This window comes from Dasypus novemcinctus, chromosome 12, assembly GCF_030445035.2.
Source record: "Dasypus novemcinctus isolate mDasNov1 chromosome 12, mDasNov1.1.hap2, whole genome shotgun sequence".
NCBI classification, from domain to species: domain Eukaryota; kingdom Metazoa; phylum Chordata; class Mammalia; order Cingulata; family Dasypodidae; genus Dasypus; species Dasypus novemcinctus.
In genome coordinates this window covers 85,802,553-85,824,479 of record NC_080684.1, presented here as the reverse complement: position 1 = coordinate 85,824,479, position 21,927 = coordinate 85,802,553, and the positions used below count along the sequence as shown (strand labels likewise).

Here is a 21,927-nt window from a genome sequence, read left to right as displayed (position 1 = left end):
TGTGTGCTACTTCCAGTTGTAACCCATAAAAATCTGCTGCCTGGTACTACTGTGTTCTTTTCTCCTTGGAAAGGCACATGTTGAAGATGGCAGTTCCATTAGCCTGAGGTGCTGAATGACTGCTTGGATGAAGGCTGTGCTGAGTACCTGTTCACTTGTCCATTACTGTAAAAGGGGAAATAAATGATCTTTTTATTTTGATTCATTATACATTCTTGGGTTTGTTACAAAAATAATGTACCCTACCTAATGCCTATTCGGTATAAAATATACATTACAATTATGCACTACTATATTATTCAGAATTGCATTTGGTTGCATTTCAAATAGTGACTTAAACAAAGATGGATTTACTTTTTTTCAGATAAAAAGCAGTAGGAATAGGAAATCCAGGGCTGGTACCACAAGTCAAGGAACCAGATGCTCTTCTCATATACTAAGTATGTGGCTTCTGTCCCCAGGTCACAAGCATCACATTTGTGCTCCAGGCTGGACAAAGGGACAGATCAAAAAGAGGTTGCCAGTAGAGTCTGTCCAATTCAAGAAGCTTTCCCACAAATGTCACCTGTGACTTCTGCTGGGTCACATTGCAGCACCAGCTGCCAATCTAGGTCCCATGACCACCTCTATCTGCAAGGGAGCCAAGGTTCTGTTCGTAAGGGTGAAGGGATGAAGGCTAAAAGGGTTAGGCACATGCAGGACCTGCCACAACATTTACCTCAGATTGTTTTCAGTAATTATGCCCACTGACCACCTGTATCAGAATCTCCTATGGGTGCATTTCTGTTCTCATGCCAGAACTAAAGAATCAGAATCTTTCTGAAAATTTCAGTGCACACTATTGTTTGAGTTTTGCTATATAGAGGATAGGTTCTGTTTTCTTTTCATCTGTTCTGGTCTGCATGAACTCGTCAATGGATTTATTTTTTGAGGCCTTTTAGTTGCATTTCCAAATGTTAACAGTGGTGCTTTCCTTTATTTCGTCATTTTGAAATTTGCATTGAAAGCAGCACCTTTATAAAGGGCTTTCGAGTCTACGGTCAATATGCTACAAAATATTTTCTTTGCTATTGGAAGATGGATAACACTACTAGAGATCACTATTCACAGGTAAAGATGTTTATTTCAAGAACAACAAATAAGACAGAACAGAGGCAGGCAAGTGGGGTGGGAGAGCAATGAAGTCAAAATATCGAGGTTCTAGCCTAGCTCTGCAATGTAGCTTTGAGATCTTGAGTAAATATTTTTAATCTTTGAACCAGAGTTTCTTAAATTTAAAATGGGTTTACTCTAATACCTATTCAGTGCATTCTTAGATAACTAAATTTATCATGTAAATCAGTAAAGGGCAGTGAAATGTTCACAAATTTTGTTTGTTTTTAGGAGGTGCAAGGGATCAAACCCTGGAACTCATACATGGGAAGCAAACGCTCAACCACTTGAGCAACATCCCCTCCACTCACAAATGTTTTTATTTGTGTGTAAACAGTGATCAGCTGAATTCTAAATTTTAAATCTACTTGGTTAGAATTAGTCAGTTTTCCAGCATAGTCAAAGGGAGGGAGAATAGTAAATTCTTAGACAAACAGATGATTCTAAAATAGTGTATGGTGAATAGAGAAAGGTTGCACAAGTCAGAGGGCAAAGACAAAGACAAGGAAAGGAGGATCAATCAAAACTCTACAAAGTTGGGCTGTGCAAAGGTCCTGTGGTGCGAAATAGCTTTGGCATATTGGATAAACTGTAAAAAGCCCAGATTGGAGAGGAGATCTTTGTATGAAACACTAATAGATTGAACATTTTGTGGCAGCTCTGAGGAAACATATATTTTAAATGTATTTCTGTGATTCCAGAAAGTAAGGGAGCTCTCTAAGCTCCCTTAGATAAAAGCTAAAACAAGAACAGTAAGCAGTAGGCAAACATGAAAGCAAATGTTGCTAATACCAATGCTGGGCTCAGAGAATAAGCTTTTAGGCTCACTGTAGAATAGAGGAGATACATATGAGATTCCCACCCTGAAACTGGACCCTTGAAAAGTGTCCCTGGTCTGCAGTACACCTTAATGCCTGCCTGAAGGAAACAGAAATATATTTGGAAGAAATTATCACAATTTAGGGCCTCAGGACTAAATTAGATGAAGGGCTTTATGAGAAGTATTAAGTAGAAATTTTAGGACATATAAGGAGAAATAGAAAAACAATAATAATAGGAGACTTTAAACTCTTTCTCAGTACAAGAGAAGTGTTCCAGTTATCTATTGCTCCATGACAAATTTAGTGACTTAAAGTAATGATCAGCATTTGTTTTGTTTAGGGTTTGGTGTCACATGGGATTGCTCAACCTGGGGATGGAGGAATTCCAAAATGGCTCACTCCCATGTCTGAGAAGTTGTGCTGATTTTTGGCTGAATGTTTAAATGGGGCTTTGGGATGGGTCCCTCTCTTTTCCTCAATAGTCCCACCCTGGGCTATTTTAGTTTCTTCAGAGCATGGTGGATGAATTCTAAGAGTAAGCATCTCAAAAGAGCAAGGCAGGATTTCATGGCATTTTTATAACTAAGCCTCGGAAGACCCAAAGCATCAGCTGCTGAACTCTGTTGGCTGATGTGGTTTCACAAGCCTGCCTATTGCTACACTCACTAGAATGGAAACAATGAAGAAATCTGACTATACCATGATTGTGAGTAAATGTAACAATGGGAACTCACTCTGCTGGTGGCAGTACAAATTAGACAAGTTTAGCATTACTGAATATCACCTCGCTTATGAGCTAGCATGTTCCACTCCTAGACACTCGGAAAACTTTAGACCATATGCAAGAGATGGGAATATTCATAGAATTGTTTATAAAGGCTCTAGCTGGAAAGAGCTTAGCTGTCCATGAGCAAGAAAAATGGATAAATTTTCTCACAATGAAATATTATACAGCAGTGAAAATGAAAGAGCTGTGGTTACATGTAATAAAATAACATAGATCTTCTTAGTGAAGACGTCGAGTGAAAGAGTGTTAGGATACTACATAGAATATGGTGCAATTTTTCTAAAGCCTCAAAGCACACAAAACTAGGATGCGTTCCTTAAGGACACGTACATATTTGGTAACAAAAACTTAGGAAATAGGAGGGCTGAATGATTTTACATAAAATTCGGGGTGATATTTATAATCTCTGAGGAGAGGGGGCGTACGGAAAGGACTCTGAGGAGATGCAGTGGGTAGTGTTCAAGTTCTACCTCACAAATTAGGTGGTAGGTTCATCGTGTTTCATAACAGATTCTTCTGTAATTTTTAAGTATAAAAATATTTGGCTTTAATTTAAAAAGAAAAGGAAAGCAACAAGGCTCGGGTCAGCCACCAGCGCGCGGCACCCCTCAAGGGTTCTTGGGTAGCCAGTCCGCAAGCCTGGTCTCTCCGTAGGGGCGGAGCGCCGGGGGTCACAGCACGCATGCGCGCTCCTCCCACCAATCAGCGACGTGCGAGGCTGGCTTTATTGCCGCGCGAATCCCACCGCGCCTCAGCTCAGCGTCGCGGCAGCCAAGGCGGTCGCGTGGGGTGAGAGACGCGGTTAAGGGAGGCTGCACTTGTGGGGCTTATCTCGGGAGACCTGTAACTGTTGCCCATGGCCTTTGGGGTTTCTTTCAGGCCTGAGGAGTGGGAGCAGTTTGTCCAGCTGGGCATTTGGGGCCATTGGAGACTTGTGACCGGTGAGGTAAATCTTCCCCGTGGCGTTGACCTAGGGCCTCTGACAGGAAAATGGAGGCGACGAACGCCACTGAGGGCAGGGCCTCGAGTGGAGAGGAGCGGGTGGAAAGGAGGCCGCTGAGGTGGGTGTAGGCCTGTGGGGATGCCGTTAGAAGGTTTACCTCCCTGAGGGCCTGCGTGGTGTGTGTCTCCCTCCTCCTGGCCCCAGCCCGTCAGAAACTATTGAAATGAACTGGGAGCGCCTCTTTTTCCTCAGTGTATATGTTGTGGAAATCTTAGGTGGACTTTAATTTGCTAAGGCACACAGGTTGCAGAACGTTTTTCTTTTGTGTTTGTATGGCTTGAAGCTCATTTTTCGCATGTTCGTGATCAGTTCTCCCAACAAGCACGTTTCTATTTTCTGACTGAAACGAGGTCTCCCCACATTTAGCCAGCACGAGTCTGGCAGAGGCCGGACCAAAATTAGGATCACCCTGTCGGCCGATTCAGTCTGCATCAGAGCTCACAGCAGACCTGGAGCCAGGGCTGCTGCTGGCTTTATCTGTTACCTTTTTCGTCTACCAAAAGAAATGAGGAGACTGCAGACTACTGTTTAACTGAGAGAATCCTTACTCAATATCTCTAATTTTAAAAGTCAGAAAATATCTAATTATGGCACCCTTTGGAAGAAAGCATACCGAGAAATCTGTGAAGCCAGCAATGGAGGATCAGGTTATACGAGTTTACGACTTTGGAAAAGAAGACAAGAAAGATCTGGATGGCTCAGAGGAGGGTATTGTAGAAGGTACAGTATATCTAATATCTCTGGGTAGTACAGTTGTTTGTTTTCAAACCACTAAATTTTAAACATAATGAAGCATTGTAAAGCATTTTCACATTCTCATTTGATCCACCTACTCCTATATGAGTTATGTATGAAAGCTTATATAGCATCACTAATTTTGTAGCCATTATTTCCAAAATGGTTACTATGACATTGTCCCAGAAAGGCTTGTAAAATTGTCCCTGTAAAATCGTCCTGGATTGTAATTTAATTTTATCTGACCTGCAGAGAAAGTATTGCATTTATATGTTTGCTTTAACCCTTTTGTTGGCAAATAGCCCAAGAAAGACTACAAAATGAAGAAATTATTCTATTACAAACTCTTAAAATAACATACTTCAAAAATGTTCTTTTTTTTTTTTTTAACTTGTCTGTGCAGAAAAGTTTCCAGTAATTGATAAGCATGGAAAGAAAAGACCTAGCACTGGAATGATTGAGGCAGATATGGGGTAATGTATTCAAACTAATTTTTGACTGTGAGATAAAGTACTCCAAGAATAGTCTACTTCAGTGTCTCACAAGTATTGTACATAAAATACTTGGCCTGTGCTATTTCTTCCAAAAAAGAGTATGTTTTTTTAATGTACCATTAATAAAACATTTTTTAATGTAATTTCTTCACAGGGGTGAAGTACACAATATGTTGGAAAGATTTGGAGGTATGTTTCAGGAGATAATTTTCTTTAAATAAAATTGATTTAATCCATCTAACTTGTATAATAGGAAATGTTAATCAGTGAATTACAAGAGTATTACGTGTCTCATAGATAGGATTTTGCTTAAGTATTTAGTGTGATTCAGCTTTGTAGATTCCCTTACTCATTGTTTCCAATTGTTGATATGAAGAGTGAGAATGACAACGATGAGGTAAGAATAGTTCTTTTATTTTATACACATGTGAATTAATTAGACTGGGATATTAGAAGAAGAAACATGAATGGGAAAAATTTCTGTCCCTGTTTGTGTTCACAGAGTATGTGATATATGCATACACATACATGAATATACACATATGTGTGTATATGTATATATAGCAGTTTTTCATTTACTAAATTTAGTCATTTTCTATAACTCTTGATGCTCTTTTACCTTCAGGGGCGGACAACAGTGTAATTTGAAGCCTCTGAAATTTTATTATTTTGACATTAATAAACTATGTAGTTGGGAACTAAAGACAACCTTTGTAGTTAGTGAGAATGTATAATAAGATCCAAAAATATGTAAGTTTAAATGGTCAAATACAGTTACGTTAACTGTGTTAGAGGATAACACTCTTTAAAAAGAGCTAGTAGTTGGCTTCTGTATATAGATAATTCATACAACCAAGTTTTTTTTTTTTTTCCTTTAAGGAGGTACTGGGGATGAACCCGGAACCTCATACACATGAAGTAAAATGCTTGTTTTGTGAGCTGTCATATACATTTATAATAGATGGATATGGGAAGCATGAAATATTTGCATAGTAGTGCAGTTCTGTCACTGTTACTAAAAAATAATTGTTAATGGTAGATCCATAACATAAAAGCATACATTTAGTGACATAGTATTTGAAGTGCTAACAGTTTTACAAAATGCAGTGTTTATAGGTAAAAATTATCAGAGAGAAAGCTCCACAAGTATTTGTGTTGTTGAGTGAATTTATTTAGATATATGCTTGAACTAGAATTGGTCTTTGTATTAGTAAAAAATATATTTAAAAGTATCGCTGACTATATTAAAAAGTCGCCTTAGTCTTGATTTTTATGTTTTTCAGATTATGCTTTTTAATACTTTTGTGAGTTTTATGTAAAATAGTTCTAACAATAATTCATTTAAAAGTACCTTGTAATTAGAGGGTATTTGATAAATTTAGAGAAATTTAGCCTTTATAAAATGTATTTTCTCAAGAGGATATTAAAGTCTGTTTTTGAGACCCTTGTTTTGGAAAATAGAAACTGTTTTATTAGGTCTTTTCTAGCATCCCTGGATTTAAAAAATTATCTGCAGTTAGGAAAATTAGAATTGAAACACTAATAACTAAGTTTTCTCAGGGAAAAAAAGTCAGCAAATATTCTTTTTTTTTTTTTAAATACATAACCTTTTATTTATTTATTTTTAAGATTTATTTTTTACTTATTTCTCCCCCCACCCCCCAGTTGTCTGCTGTCTGTGTCCATTCGCTGTGTGTTCTTCTGTGTCTGCTTGGATTCTTGTCAGAGGCACCCTGAATCTGTGTCTCGTTTTGTTGTGTCATCTTGATGCACCAGCTCTTCATGTTTGTGGCGCCATTCCTGGGCAGGCTTTACCTTTTTCACGCTGGGCAGCTCTCCTTACAGGGTGCACTCCTGGCACATGGGGCTCCCCTACGCGGGGAAAACCCCTGCATGGCAAGGCACTCTACGTGCATCAGCACTGCACATGGGCCAGCTCATCCCATGGGTCAGGAGGCCCTGGGTTTGAACCTTGGACCTCCCATGTGGTAGGCAGATGCCCTATCCGTTGGGCCAAATCCACTTCTCCAAATATTCTTGCATTTTGAAATGATGCCCCTATTTTTTACTTTTTAGAAAAAATTTAAATAATTGTAGTAAAACATACATAACAATTCATTTTAACCATTTTAAGTGAACAATTCAGTGATACTAAGTACATTGACAATATTGTATAACTTTCACCACTGTTTGTTGACCATTCTCGAAAAGAAACTCTTTCCTCACTCCTCCACCTTTGGTAACTACTATTTCTGTTTCTGTGAATTTGCTTATGCTAAAACTTTCATGTATGAGAAATCATACAATATTTGTCCTTTTTGTGTCTGGCTTCCTTTCTTCTACATGATGTGTTCAAGGTTCATTTTTGTTGTTGTATCACTCTAGTTTTAAATGTCTTTTTTAATAGTATTGTTTAACTTTACCCATATTGACTTGAATATGTGGGAACAAAATATTTTCTTCAGCATTAAATTTTAATGAATATTTTCAACATAGCTGACATTAACAAGACTCTTCTTGCAAAGAGAAAAAGATTGGAAGTGTATACCAAAGCTTCACTCAAAACCAGTAACCAGAAAATTGAACATTTTTGGAAAGTACAACAAGAACAAAGGTAAATTTATTGATTTTTTTTTTTAGAGCCACAACATTTGTATCATTTCTTGATACACCTAGGTGTAAATTACTACTTAAGCAAAATCCTGTTGTATTATTCTATTTATTGGCATCTCTATAGTGAAAAATATATTTGGCCTGATTTTTCTCTTAAGCAAGTAAGTCCCTTAATCCTTTAATCTCACCCTGTAGAATTGAGATATATTTCCTAGAAGTCAAAAAAGATGGCCTTTTCCCCTCTTTCAATAACAATTTAGGTTTTTTACTATAAAGGTAATGTATATTCATTCTAGAAATAACACTAGCTGAATTAAAGGAAAATATCTTTAAACCATTAGACTTGTGATAATTAACATTCAACAATGTAGGAAAAAAGGTCAGTTTATACATTGTAAATAAGTTGTATATTTTAGTTGAGTTGGATTGCTCTTTTGTATAAAGTCTTCATTGTGCCAAAATGGGGAAACAAGTGAAATAATCCTATTTGGAATTCTTATTATAATAAATATGATATCCTCATTAAACTACTTATATCAGAACTTATATTCAGTAGGAGAAAATGAAAAAAAACTGCTTGGAGATATAAAATGAATTTTTCTGAAAAATTTATAAGCACAGTAAAATTCCTTGGTTTTCAAGAGCTAAAGCATATGAGAGAGCTTCTCTTTAGCTTGATAGGAAAAATATATTTCAGGAATCAGCATAAATCTTACATTTTACTTGTTTTCCCATCAGAAGGTGTAAGTGTTGCTATTCCCTTTTTTATGGTTTAATTATGTCAAATCGGTTTTGTTTTTAATATGTGTATTTTTTTCATGTTATGGAAAATGACAGCATTCATTATTATTTTTTACAGGCAGAAACTTAACCAAGAATACTCTCAGCAGTTTTTGACCCTGTTTCAGCAGTGGGAGGTAGATGTGCAGAAAGCTGAGGAACAAGAAGAAAAATTAGCTGTAGGTATCATGCTTAGCTTAATAATTAATCTCTTGCAACCAAGGTTCAAGCAGGAATGGAGAACCTAGCCATATAGTATATCCATGGAACTAAGCCAGGTTCCATGACCCATTGCTTGCTATGTGTTTTGGTGCTGCTGACTGTAAACTAGAGAAGTTCAGACACATACCATACTCGTGCAAGCTCTTGGTCTTTGCTTCCTATGATATTTATATTTCCAAGAGACAGAAATTTGCCAGAGTAGAAAAGAAGGATTTACTGGTTTGTATAAAAGATAAAAGATGTCCAGGGGTGGTTTAGCTTCAGGCAAATTGGATGGAGGTGGGGAAGGGTCCGCACATGCAGTGCCAGCTGGACTCTTTCTCCAGTTCTTATTAGGGTCTCAGTGTGGTCAACAAGATTGCTTTTTGCAGTGTTAGACTTAACCACCATTTTAGTAATCACAGGGAATGGAGACAATCTCTCAAGAGCTCTGTCAGAAAAGTCCTTTTGCTCATTTGCTCATTCCTGAACCAGTCATTGTGGTCAGAGCATGGTTTATAGACAATGCCTATAGGGGATAGAAGTCAGCCCCACACACGTACTGCATAACTACACTACTTTCTTATTCCATCCTTGCATTGTTTGTAAATTTATCACACATTCTTTATCCAGGAAGAAAGGTAATTTCATATCAAACAATTTGGGGGTTTGGTTGATCAGTTCCATTTTGGAAATGTTAAAATCTGCCATGCATATGAAACATTCTAGGGGAGATGTTGTATAGATCACTGGATATATGAGTGTGGGGTTTAGGAGAGAAATAGGGGCTGGAGGTATAAACTGGGGAGTGATCAGCATAAATACAGCCATAGGACTAGATAAGAAGACCAGGGGAATGATCGTAAATGTAAAAAAGGAGTCCAAGTATGGAGCAGCCTTAGAGTACTTCAGTGATGAGTGTTCTAGGAGATACAGTCTATGGATTGAGAATGAGTGGCCTAATAGGTAGAAAGAAAACTAGGTGAAACTAAATGAAAGTCTTTTTAAAAGGAGAGAAGATCAACTCTGTCATATGTTGCTTATAGGTTGAATAAGGTGAATTTGGCAACATGGAAGTCACTGGTGTCCTTGATAAGAGTAATTTTGGTGGAATAATGAGTGAAAAAGGCTGACTGGAATAATACGAGAACAGGAAAGAAGGAAATGGGATGGTAGTCTAAGGAGAAAAGAGATAGTTTGTTGTTTTTTAACTTGGAGAAATCGCAGCAACTTTGTATGCTGATGGATTAATCTAAGAGAAAACTTTTAAATGTTAGAAAGAGGGAAAATTGCTGAATAATGTTGAGAATAGATGGGACTTAGTGGACATGTGAAATTGTTGGCCTTAGCAAGGAGCAAGGCCATCCTTAAAAACAGGAGAAAAGGTAGAGTACATGATGGATATAGGTGGGTGGTAGATACAATGAAAGATTGGAAGTTCTCCTTGGATTACCTCTGTTTATAAAGATGGTGGCAGTGCTACTTTTTGAGGACAGAGGAGAAAGTATGAAATGATTTCTTGACAGTTGGTCAGTGAAATGTACTAGGGAAAGATAATTTCCAAGCGCCATTAGGGTCCAATTTAGGTTAGTGATAGTGGTCATAATGTGAATTTAAAGTAGGACTGGTTTTTCTCCAGTCATGACCAGCTGCAGGGGTATAGGCAGAGAGTATGGTTTTCCAGGGTTTGGGTTTAGCCAAGCAATACGAGTGAGAAGTGGCAAGATACCTATGCAGGGAAGTGGTTATAATGATTGACCGTGGAATTTAAGCTGGGATAAAGTGATGGGATAGGGGACAGTGAAAGTAAAGGATAAATGGATTTTAAGTCCTGGTAGATTTTTTGATCTGTAGTACTAAAGAGAGTGAACTAGAAAAGTAGAGAGGTACTGGTTTTGAATAATGAGCTATATGGAGAATCAGTACATATAATGGTTAGAGCCTAAACTCTGGAACCAAACAGGAAACCAAATTCTGGTTTTACCAATTGCTAACTGAAATTATAGACAAATGAGCTCCGTGCCTCAGTCTCCTGATCTATGAAAGGGGTGCCTATGTCATAGAGTTGTTTAGGAATTAAATAAATTCATATATATCAAGTTTTTTAAAAAAAGTATTCAGAACAGTATCTCATATGTACCTGTTTGCTATATAACACTATGTAGAAGTTAGTTATTGATAATGACAAAATCTCGGATATGATTAAGTAAATGAAGGGCTCAACAGTGTGGAAGAGAAAATATCAGCGGATCATAGATTAAGGAATTGAAGGCCAGTATTACAGGGAGGATCATCTGTATGGATACTGAAATCATCAATAATTAAGATATGTTCTGAATATTGCTAAGAAAGAATGTTTTCTGCATAATGACTAGTGGGGTTATATTGTTTTTATATTAATAGTGAACGTAGATTACCTAGATTTGGTCGTAATAGTTAAAATGTTAAAAGTACTGATTTTAAAAATATTCCTTTTAAGCATACCAGAGAATTGTTTTTTGTTACATTTAAATTTTTACTCAAATTGTCACAACTTTTTTCTTTTGTATTTGTAGAACATTTTTCGACAGCAACAAAAGATTTTTCAACAATCTAGAATTGTTCAGGACCAGAGACTGAAAGCAGTTAAACAGCTGTATGAGCAGTTTGTAAAGGTCTGTTTTATTTGGTAACACAATACATTCTTATGAAATATATGGAGGTAGAAGTTTTTTTATTTATGGAAATAGTCAATAGGATTTTACCTAAAAATGAAATTGATATTTTGGTAATACTTTCATCATAGCTCTCTGTTCAACAATCAGTTTTTTTGAGAGTAGCAATAAATATGTAATTGAAAATAGCCTATAAATCATTTTCAGGTAGTTTTTTACTTGTCTGTCTTCAGTGTTTGTTAAAGAGGAAGTGCCCATTGGAAATAATCTTTTATTTTCAAATGTATTATATAAGTGTTTTATGGCATATTAGCTTTGAGAATTATTACAGTGACTAAGATCATAAGAGATGGTTGAGATGTACGATAGAGTGAAAAGCTAGCTGAGGCATAAACATTTGTGGATTGAGTTATCTCCTGCCACATGTGTGCATTAGCAAATTGTGGTCTGACATTGACCTCTTGGTTCATGCAGGTATGTACTTATTTAGTAACTATTCATAGGAGTTTAATGGAATCCTGAATATACCCCTTTTATTTTGTTGGTAGCTTCTTTTAGATAATCTAGTTCAATACATGTTAAAATGTCATTCTTCTGAAGTGGTTGGGATGCTCTGAGTAAATCAGCAAATAATTTTAAAGTAAATATTTTTAAGGTAACTGTCAAATAAGAGATACGTGAACAGAGTTGGTTTTAAAGTGTTTTCAACCAGATAATTTATTGAATTGCTCTCATGCTCCCTGAGAACCATGTATTAATTGGTGTGAAAATTTGATAAAGTACTAGAAAAGAATTTTAGTATTATCTGACTCTTCTATCTCCTTTATCCTTCACATCTAGTTATTACTAGACTAGGCCCTATAATTTTTACCTCTACCGTGGTTCTTTTTTTTTTTTTAAGATTTATTTCTCTCCCCTCCCTCCCCCATCCCGGTTGTCTGTTCTCTGTGTCTATTTGCTGCGTCGTCTTTGTCCGCTTCTGTTTTTGTCAGCCGCACTGGAAATCTGAGTCTCTTTTTGTTGTGTCATCTTGCTATGTCAGCTCTCAGTGTCTGCGGCACCATTCCTGGGCAGGCTGCACTTTCTTTTGCGCTGGGCGGCTCTCCTTACGGGGCGCACTCCTTTCGCATGAGGCTCCCCTACGTGGGGGACACCCCTGCGTGGCACGGTACTCCTTGCGCGCGCTGGCACTGTGCGTGGGCCAGCTCCACACGGGTCAAGGAGGCCCAGGGTTTGAACCGCAGATCTCCCATGTGGTAGACGGATGCCCTAACCACTGGGCCGAGTCTGTTTCCTATTGTCGTTCTTTATTTCTTTTAATTCCCATTGCTAATGGTGTGGTTCAGAATAAAACTCGAATTTTTTGTTCTACAGTCCATCCTTCATAGGTCCTGCCATGTTCTCTTTTTAAAAGAAATCTCTTCCTTCCTCAAAAACTACCATTTTCCATTCTGAATTCTTAGGTATTCAGGATCCCTTCTCCCCATAACATGACTTCTTTTTAAAGCCTCACTTACTGCATTCTTCATTTACTCCTACTTCTCCAGATTGCTTTCTCTAAACTAACTCATAATATACTTCCATGCTTTTGGTTATGCTCTTCCCCTAGAATACTTTTAACTCCTTTATCTATTGACATCTTATTCTCTTGCCAACTAAATTGGAATTAACCCCATTTTCCACTACATAGCTACTTACAGTAAGTTGCATTTCAATACCTATCATAAAATGTGTTATTTTTGTTTCTTCTCATTGGAATAAGGGATAGATCATGTATTATTTTTTTATTCTTTGACAGCACTTAACAATACTTTTTACATAGTGGGCACTAGATCACTACTTACTGAATAGGTAGTAAAGATTTAAACATTTTTTTTTCATAAACTTGATGAGGCCATGTTACAGATCATTTTATTTCTTCTAATGAAATCATGTCACAATGACTGTTATTACTCATAAGTGGTTTACTACCTAGTGTTTAGAAAGCTTACTAGAAATTTTCAAAATTATATTTATAGATATGGCAGTTCCAGTCTTGTCTATTTTTGCTCCATCTTGATCTTACCAGTCCCTTATCCTGTTGTTTTGGGCAAAGTATATTACTATTGTACTTCTGATAATAATAATTGACTAAAATCTTACCGTTTTTATTCCTTGAACGAGTATTTTGGTCTTCCTGCATTACTTAGAATATTTTTTATTCAGAATAATGAAGATTATTTGCTTAAAGTTTTTACTTTGAAAATTAATTGTACAAGCTTAGAACCTGAATTGAAAAGTAGTGTGTTTTGTAACTGAAACTGGACTTTCTGTTTCAGAGCATGGAGGACCTGGAGAAGAATCATGAAAATGTTTTTTCTGATGCACAAAATGAACTTAGAAAGGAAATGGCTGTGCTGCAAAAAAAAATTATGATGGACACTGTAAGTAGTTTATACTTAAAATGAAAAAGCTAAGGATTAATATAAGCATTGAAATATTTTATTTGCTGAAATATGTATAGCACTTATCTAAATATTAAACAAATGTTTAATATCTCCTTTCACGTAACAGCAGCAACAAGAGATGGCAAGTGTTCGAAAGTCTCTTCAGTCCATATTATTCTGATGATTCTTTGAAGCAAGAACTTGAACCTAAGTAAAATGATACAATTAGAATATTAGTTAAGGGACATGTAAGTCTTTACAGTGGTTTAAAAATTCTAGTTTAAATTACTCTATCTTGTTAATCATTAGCTTTTTGTAAAGTGCAAGACTTCCTTTCTGTTAACCACCCCAATAAAATCTAAACACTTATGTGAGTAGCCGCAATTTCAAAGTTTTATATTTATCAAGCTTTCAGTTTTTTGGTAGTAACAGTAATATTTTCTCCCCAATGCTGTCAATTAAGTTTTAGCAGTAAAGATTATTTAATTTTAGGTTTTGGTCTCATTGGATCTGTATCAGCCCTAAAAGGTAGAAAGCACAAGTATGCAAGGTTACATTGTTCTTCTTTGAAAAGAAAAATTAAAGAATGCAAAATCTATTTTATATGTATATCCTTTTTTATATACTTACTAGGTTATAGAGCCAAGTCTAATAAAAAATAAGATTTCAAAAGATAATCTATTGTTTTGCTTTTTAAAATGTATTAAAGGCAACTCATTTGTGTTATAGAATAAATTAAAATGCTAAAAATCACTAAGCTAGCTGAACAAAAATATATGTCAGTTTCTAAGACATGGATTTCTGAAATGTCATTTCCACAAAGACATCAAAATGCTATTTAATTTAGTTTGGCTCATATGTGAATGACACATGCCCTTAAGCATTCATTAAGGGCATTTTATTAACATACTTGGTTCCCTATGGTTTAAATATAATCACGTCTTTAAAGAAAAATTACCTACAATGTTTTGTTTTTCAAGTTTAATACTCAGTGAATATAAGGAAGTTTAATTTTACATTCATTTCCAAACTTGAACAGTTCTTATCCTTGACTTTTAAAAACGAGCATTTTAACAGAACATTTAATGTATTCAATTGGAAACATCTGATTTAAAAAGCATTGTTTCATCATTTGTTTGAAAAAAATCAGTTAAACTTAGTATTTTTTACTAAATTGCTTTCAATGAGTCATTCAAAACAGAAAAATGCCCATTAGGAGGAGAGGAGTGACTTTTTCCTGTTCGAGATGCTTTAAATTCTAATTCTTGTCCCTATAACCCACCTTTCAATTTTAAGATTTTCCAAGTTTTAAAAATATGTCCATACAGATTCTTTTTTTCTAACTGATAACTTATACAGGAATGAGTTAGTAGTTCTCTACCATTAATTTGACATTAAGGGGATAATTTACTTCCTATGTGGTTGCATTTTAAAGGAGTTTCCGTTTAAACCAAAGCATATATTGGTATATAAATCTTAAGTATTAATACTATTCAGACCTTTAAGAAGGTCCATATTTGAGAAGTTTTTGTGTTTTTTTAAACAGGCAAAATAAGTACTTCAGATTGTTCACTGTGTACTTAGGTCACGTAGTGTATTATTTTCCATTTAAGGGCTGTCGCCTTTCATTGTTTTTTTTCAGTATGTCTTTTTCTTTTGCTTAAAATAGATCCAGTACATGTTCATAATATAACGCATGGTGCATAGAACTGTTGGATGAAATTAAAAATAGGATTAGATGGGAGTCTGAAGATTTGGATCACCAAAGACTCTTGTGACACTCCAGTGTTCATAATGAACAGTATAAATTTTAAGTGAGAGTAGAAAGATAAATGTCAGCAGTGTTTGAGTAAGTGGTCGTTATCTTTTTCCTTTTCAACTCAAGTAAGTCAATGTGTATCTGAAGTACCTTTGATTTATATTCTAAAGGGAATATTTTTACCATGTTTTAAAGTTATTAATTTTCTTATATGTTAGTTGTGCTCTGGCATACTACTGTTTTATTTTTCCTACAAGGGAACATTTAATGTCCACATTTTTGTGGCAATAAAATTTTAACTCAGAATATCAAGGAGCAGTTACCTAAAACAAACGTAAACATTCATTTGATTTTCTGAATGGGTAAAACAAATTTCTTTTACTAAAAAAAAATTGTAGAAAATTCCACTTAATCCCTGTAAATACCTATTGTTACTAGAGCAAGCATTTCCTTTTATACCATAATAATTCACATACTCTTGAAAAATTTCTAGTATCAAATAAAAACCTATCATATTGCCTGACTCAACTGCATATTATAAGCCATATACCATGAAGGAATATGATCTCATTTTCCAATTTTTAATAAAGTGAGTATCACCCTCAAGATGACTATATATCCTCTAAGTCCTGAAGTTTTATGTAATTCTTTGGTGATGAAAACTTCAAGTGCTCTTCCTAAGGATTTCTGAGAGACAAAAGAGATTGCTGTTCAGAATTCATCTTTCTTTCTCTGGTCTTGTTTCTAATCAATTTATAGATTTTTATTCTGATCAGAAATGAAGGCTTCTTAACTGAAATAGACAGTGGAATCTGCAGGCCTTATGTTTTATATTCAAATATAACCTTATTTGATTACTAGCCTCCAGCAAAAGAGGAATTTCCTTCACTCATAGGTTCCCCTAACTGCTTCTCCTCTTCTCCTTGGGCTATTAGTCAGTGAATATGCTTGTGAACCTGTTCAGGTGCTTGATGACATGAAGTCTTGAAGATATTTATATGAAGGTGTCTTGAAATTTGCAGGCACAAAGCACTAAAGTATGCCGTCATATCAAATGAAGCAATGACCTTTAGAAACAAAAAATATATAGAATAGATTATAATCTTCTTTTCTTAAGTAGCAGCTTGTTTTTATTTCGCCCTAAATCTCAATCTTAACATAAAATTCTGAAAATAATACATTTTAGAGTACTTTCATTTATTTCTGTTAGAATTTCACTGTAGTCCTCTGGAATATGCAAGGTATTTTAACAATTACAGAAACCGATGCTCGAGAGGTAAAAGAACAAGAACAAAGCTATGAAAGTAACAGAACTCAGGCCTTCTGACTTGACATTTTGTCAACATTCTGTTGTGCAGTGAAGCCTAAAATTTTCTTCTAGATGGGGCTATCAGTCATTATCTTATCATGAACTCATTTTATCAGATGTATCTTCTTCTCTTGAGATTAGTTTTAAGATGGTAAAAGGGCTGGACAAGCACTGGAGTTGAAGAGAGGCATATACAGAATTGTGTATACAAAATTAAGGGTTCGCGTGCACTATTTAGAAATTTTGCTCAGACCAGGGACAAGGGGCCTGCCTTCAGAAAATGAAGCCCAGGAGAAAAAGAAGCCTCAGAACTCTGCCTTGAAGTAGGGGCTTTTCCTCACTTGAGGGGGAAATCTCTATCTTCTCCTTGACTTTACCAGAAAAGCTCCATCTGGTCCTTTTTATCTTTGAAGTGGGGAACTTTGCCTTGGCAGAGGTAATAAGGATGTTTAAGGGCACATCTGTTTTGTTTGGCCCATGTAGTGTTTTAAAGAAAAATTGAATTTGACTCCTGTAAATAGGGCTTGTATCCTTAGTTCACCACAGTCTCTACTGGTATAAACCAGTCTACTCACTACATTATAAAATAGGTGTTTGAATATTTAACACTTGATATTTTAGTTATGTTATACAGTTCAATTTGTAATATCTAAGTGTACTAAAAGAAACCTTACATTGAATATTTAGATAACATGAAAAGTAACTCCCTATATGTGTGTGTATGTATTTTTTAAAGGAAGTATGAGGATTAAACCCAGGACCTTGTACATGGGAAGAGGTATGTACTGAGCTACATCTGCTCCCCAACTCACTGTATCTTAAATTTGGATTTTTTAGGAACCCTAAAAGTATTTATAGGGAATAGCAAACCAAAGGAAACATTCTAATTTTCAAATACTTTTTAAAGTTTTGCCTGGTACTCTTTCATTAGCCACCTCAAAGGATAAAGAATTACATTTCACTACCACAGGTAGAATGGAGGACTTGATTAATGGATATTAAGGTATTAACTTCTCCCAAAAATACATACAATACTATAAATCCTAGTAAAGGACCACCACCTGTACCTAATGGTCCATGGATTTAGCACAGGACAGAGATTTTTTAATATCTAAACTTACCAAATGGAGTAAGGTTATTCAAATTATCAAGATATTTACTACATGATTTCTTTTAGTGCACTTTAATTCATGTGTAAATTAGAAGGCCAGGGAAGTGCAGAGGTAGGGAAAAATTGTGCAGAAACTCCATCAATAGAATACCGACCATAAAGATAATATATCCCAACAATATGAAAAGTTTAATAATGCTCTATTTATCCAATATTATGATTGAGGTATTATCAAAATGATTTTTTTCCCTCAGACGGCTAACGTCTCAAGCACCATAATTCTGTATTTTAGAACTATTTTGAATAGAGGTTAACATATTATCTACATCACTATCTTAATTAGGATGTAATCAGTGACAATTTCATTTTTGCTTGATGAATCTCAGTCCCCACTATGAATACAAATTATCCTCAAGAGTCATGTAGATATATACGGGGTTGCTTGCTTCTGTCTCCAAACAATCTCAGAATCCTGCACTTGGGTGGTATTGCCTCTTCTGTTTTATTTCCTCAATTAGCTGACAATTTTTGCTGCAAGTAACACCATCTAAATTTGCCAGTTAACTGCTGTAAACTGGAAATACTTTCATAATTTTAACAAGCATGTCAGACACTAATGAACATTTGTACTTTCTTTGGGCAGAGTAAATGATTTTTACATCTTTGCCCTGGTTTTTTGGGGAGAAAGGTACAGTTATTTTTGAGGTAAGCATTTGTGTCTTCAAGGATTTAGGTTGGATGCCTGACCTCCATATATGAGAGCCATTTCTACATGCAATAAGAATGATCAACAGCTTAAAAGAAGTAATTTTGAATACAATTAGATTGAAATCGCTCTTATGCATAGTGTTAAGTGACATCTGTTAATAAAAACAAACTCTTAGAGGAGTGGATGTGGCTCAAGCAGTGAGCACCTGCCACCTCCCACATAGGAGGTCCCGGGTTGAGGTCCTGGGTTCAGTTTCTGGTTCCTCTGAAAGGAAAAGTGAGCAGACAATGAACAAAAACAATGAGCAAACAGACAATGGAGCCATCCGGGGGTGGGGGAGATCTTGGCATAGTAGTGTTTACTTACCATTGCTATCCAGAGAACAATATATTCATCTACAAAATTATTAAAGTATTGATCTAAAAATAAAAGAGCTGGCCCAATGAACACAGTGTCTTGAAGGTATAGTTCACTTTTCGTCATGTGAGCTACCTATAAAAATAAAAGAGCATAATTTCATAAAGTTTTAGCTTTTATTTTCAGGTCTGAGAATTATAACTTTAAATCATATTAAGACAGATAAGGATAAAAAAGCCACTTAATCTCACATTTCATATGTGAATACCAATTCTAAAATTTCCCAAATTCAAGATTGGATAGTCTAATATCTAAATTCCTTGATATTAGAAAGCTGTTAAAGATAATTACAGCTAAACAAATAATGAAAAGAACTTACTACATAGGTAGGAGTTTTTCTCCCTGAATATAACATTAACTCCTATCACAATTTTTCAGTTTTACTTGGAGCACAAATAGCTAGCCACATAGTGATGATGACAGCACAAAAGAAAATCAGCCCATTGTATGAAATGGTTTCCAGTCTTGTGTTTAATGACCAAATCCATTATACATACTTATAAATTATATTATTTATACATTATAAGTATATAATATAGTTATAAATCATAAATTTAAAAATTTCTTACCACTAGTTTTTGTGCAACTTTAGCAAAGACACATCCAAACATTAAGGTATAAAGACAAGGATGTTTTTCAAACACATTAGTTGCTGACTTTTTATAGATCATTATTGCCAGTATGATAATTAGTCCAATGTGGAGTCCAGGTGACAAGACACTGGTGCCCTAAGAGGTAAAGTAGATTATGAACATTACATTTTGACATTACATCTATTATACAGCAAACAGTTTTTGAGCATCTTTTTTGTGCTAGGAGACCTAAAGAAGAGTATGGGACATTGTATGGCCTAAAGGAGTATACACACGAGAGCTGTGCTTTTCAAACTTCCACAGAACCCTAGGGAAACACGGAGGTAATACAGTGCCACCGATGTCTGACTCCAATTTTACAGACGCAAATGTTTTAAACCGATAATCAGCTAACAAGTAACAATGTGATTTATTCTATTCCAAATTTTACTATGTTGCAACCATCAGCACTTGGACTGCCAAGTTAAGGTATTTTGTGCAGGTAGTGAAATAAAGTTTATTAGGCTAATTCTGCAAGATACCTGAACCACAGATTACAGAGAGTTTAAACCTGACCTGACCTCTCTCTTGCCACTCTTCCCCCACCCCTTTTCTTTTTTTCTCCATTCATTTGCAAATGGTCTCCTGGGTAAAAGGGTACAATTCATTTCATTACTTTTGTTTTTTTGAGGTACCGGGGCCAGAGATTCAACCTGGGACCTTGTATGTGAGAAAATGGTGCTAAATCACTGAGCCACATCCGCTTCCCTGAGTTGTTTTTTTTGTTTGGCTTGCTGTTTATTTTTGCTTTTTTCAGGAGGCACTGGGAACTGAACCTCCCATGTGAGAGGCAGGCACTCAACTGCTGGAAGCACATCAGCTCCCAGTTCATTAAGTTTTTATCTTTTGTGTGTTAGGATTCCTTCAGCATCCTAAAGTACTGAAATAAACTAGGTATTAAGGCTTACTGAATCTGTGACCACCAATTAAATTTGTGTTCATTAAAAAGCCTTATTTGTGGTTTTATTAAGTTTACATAAATTTTATAAATTAGAACTTATAAAAATTTATACTGATAATGTGCTTTATCTGTTTTGTATTATGGTTCTACAAATTTCACTCAAGAAAGAAGTTTTCTGCTAAAAAGTTGGAAGTTCACTAGTTTAAAAGTTTGAAATAAAGTGCTTTCCTAGCCACAGTATTTGATTTCTTAAAGCTTTCCTTCACATATCTAATGATCATTGCCCTTTAAATTTTTGGTTTTTGTTTTTTGTGGTGTTTTTTTTTTGGTGTTTCAGCTAGTGCTCTATTATATCCACAGTCAGGCAACAAGTATTCCTATGCATTTTAAAGTACAGAGTACTGTACTGAGGTCAACTGACAAACACCTCAAGAAGTGAATTCTTCGAAATATATCAGAACTTATATCTAAATGAGTTTTATTCTTTACTTTTGAATTGTATATAAATGCATTAATAAAGGTCATAAGTTATAAATTATGGGGGCTCCTTTAGAGCCAATTTACAAGTCATTTAACAAGATGGGACTTTAAAAAAAAAAAAGGCATATCTCATATTTATTACTTATTAAACCTGTCTGCAAATGACTTTGGCTGTTTCCCAAAGTCAAATCCACCTTTAAAGGACAGAAATTTTGTACTACAGAAATGCAAAACTCAAGAGTATGTGGTATGGCTTAAGTTCACTAGTTTAGAAGTTTGAAATAAACTTCCTAGCCATAGTATATTCAACATAGGAATGTAAGTTCTTATTCCAGCGATGCCATCTTAATCAAAATATTGTATTCACTTCTTGTATGCTAGTTCTTTCCCAGTTAAAAGTATTAAAGTATTAAAAAACATAAATGAATTAATGCACAAGTATTTATACCTTGAACAAGGTGTAAAGTACACAAACATAAGGTGTACCCACTCAAGAATTAAGGTTAAAACTTTTACCTTTTAAAATATATCATAAAAGTTATTTTAAATATATTTCAGTAAAATATATTTGGTGAGTAATAAATTGCTCCAGTCAGTAATAAAATCACTGACTTCTTAGTAGCTTTCCTGCTATTGAATCAGGATCTCATTCCCTAGTACTACTACCCTCCTGTCTTACATTCAAGGCACAAAATGCAAAAAAAAAAAAAAAGCAAATAAACTGAATATCAGAAAAGTCTATTCCAAGCAAGGCTGTAAGAAGAAAGAGAAGAATGCTCTACCAGTCCAAACTCTTGAAAATGCTTTTGTACTATGTGACTAAAATTAATTCTTTAAGATATTTAGTTCACTTCCTCATTCCCTGGCATATATTTAGTTATCTATAGCTGATAATAAAATAATTATCATAAAATTAATACTGAAAGATGAAATAAATGTCTTA

The 21,927-nt window shown here is 35.2% G+C and overlaps 2 protein-coding genes across 4 annotated transcripts in view; one reads left to right on the top strand and one right to left on the bottom strand.

Moving 5' to 3' along the window:
- The first annotated feature begins 3,389 nt into the window (after positions 1 to 3,389).
- LOC101421176 (synaptonemal complex protein 3-like) lies at positions 3,390 to 14,035 on the top strand. Of its 2 annotated transcripts, XM_012529277.3 has the most exons (9): positions 3,390 to 3,701; positions 4,334 to 4,483; positions 4,902 to 4,971; positions 5,147 to 5,181; positions 7,489 to 7,606; positions 8,465 to 8,564; positions 11,142 to 11,240; positions 13,559 to 13,663; positions 13,794 to 14,035. In XM_012529277.3, exons 1-9 carry the CDS (start codon positions 3,617 to 3,619, stop codon positions 13,845 to 13,847), a joined length of 816 nt encoding a protein of 271 aa, XP_012384731.2. In that variant the 5' UTR covers positions 3,390 to 3,616; the 3' UTR covers positions 13,848 to 14,035. The 2 variants fall into 2 exon arrangements, with proteins under 2 accessions (XP_012384731.2, XP_058164598.1); XM_058308615.1 differs by having other exon boundaries at positions 3,651 to 3,706; positions 13,559 to 14,035.
- CHPT1 (choline phosphotransferase 1) overlaps positions 13,700 to 21,927 on the bottom strand; it is a 52,398-nt gene continuing 44,170 nt past the window's right edge. Inside the window, exons 6-9 of one of the 2 annotated variants that reach the window (XR_009188324.2) lie at positions 19,541 to 19,699; positions 18,921 to 19,046; positions 16,288 to 16,492; positions 13,700 to 13,873 (exon numbers count right to left, since the gene is read on the bottom strand). Coding sequence is in view for 1 of the 2 variants with exons in the window: in XM_058308613.2 (XP_058164596.1) it covers positions 13,829 to 13,873; positions 16,382 to 16,492; positions 18,921 to 19,046; positions 19,541 to 19,699 (441 nt within the window). In the remaining variant the exon portion in view is untranslated. The remainder of the gene's footprint in view (positions 13,874 to 16,287; positions 16,493 to 18,920; positions 19,047 to 19,540; positions 19,700 to 21,927) is intronic. The other variant, XM_058308613.2, reaches the window with a different exon arrangement.

What these genes read in the sequence shown, in the direction of transcription:
- LOC101421176 (XM_012529277.3), top strand. Translation starts at nt 3,617, where the DNA reads ATGGCCTTTGGGGTTTCTTTCAGGCCTGAGGAGTGGGAGCAGTTTGTC. An exon ending in CCATTGGAGACTTGTGACCG is followed by an intron (nt 3,702 to 4,333) that starts GTGAGGTAAATC and finishes TAATTTTAAAAG; the next exon opens with TCAGAAAATATCTAATTATG. An exon ending in AAAAAATTATGATGGACACT is followed by an intron (nt 13,664 to 13,793) that starts GTAAGTAGTTTA and finishes TTCACGTAACAG; the next exon opens with CAGCAACAAGAGATGGCAAG.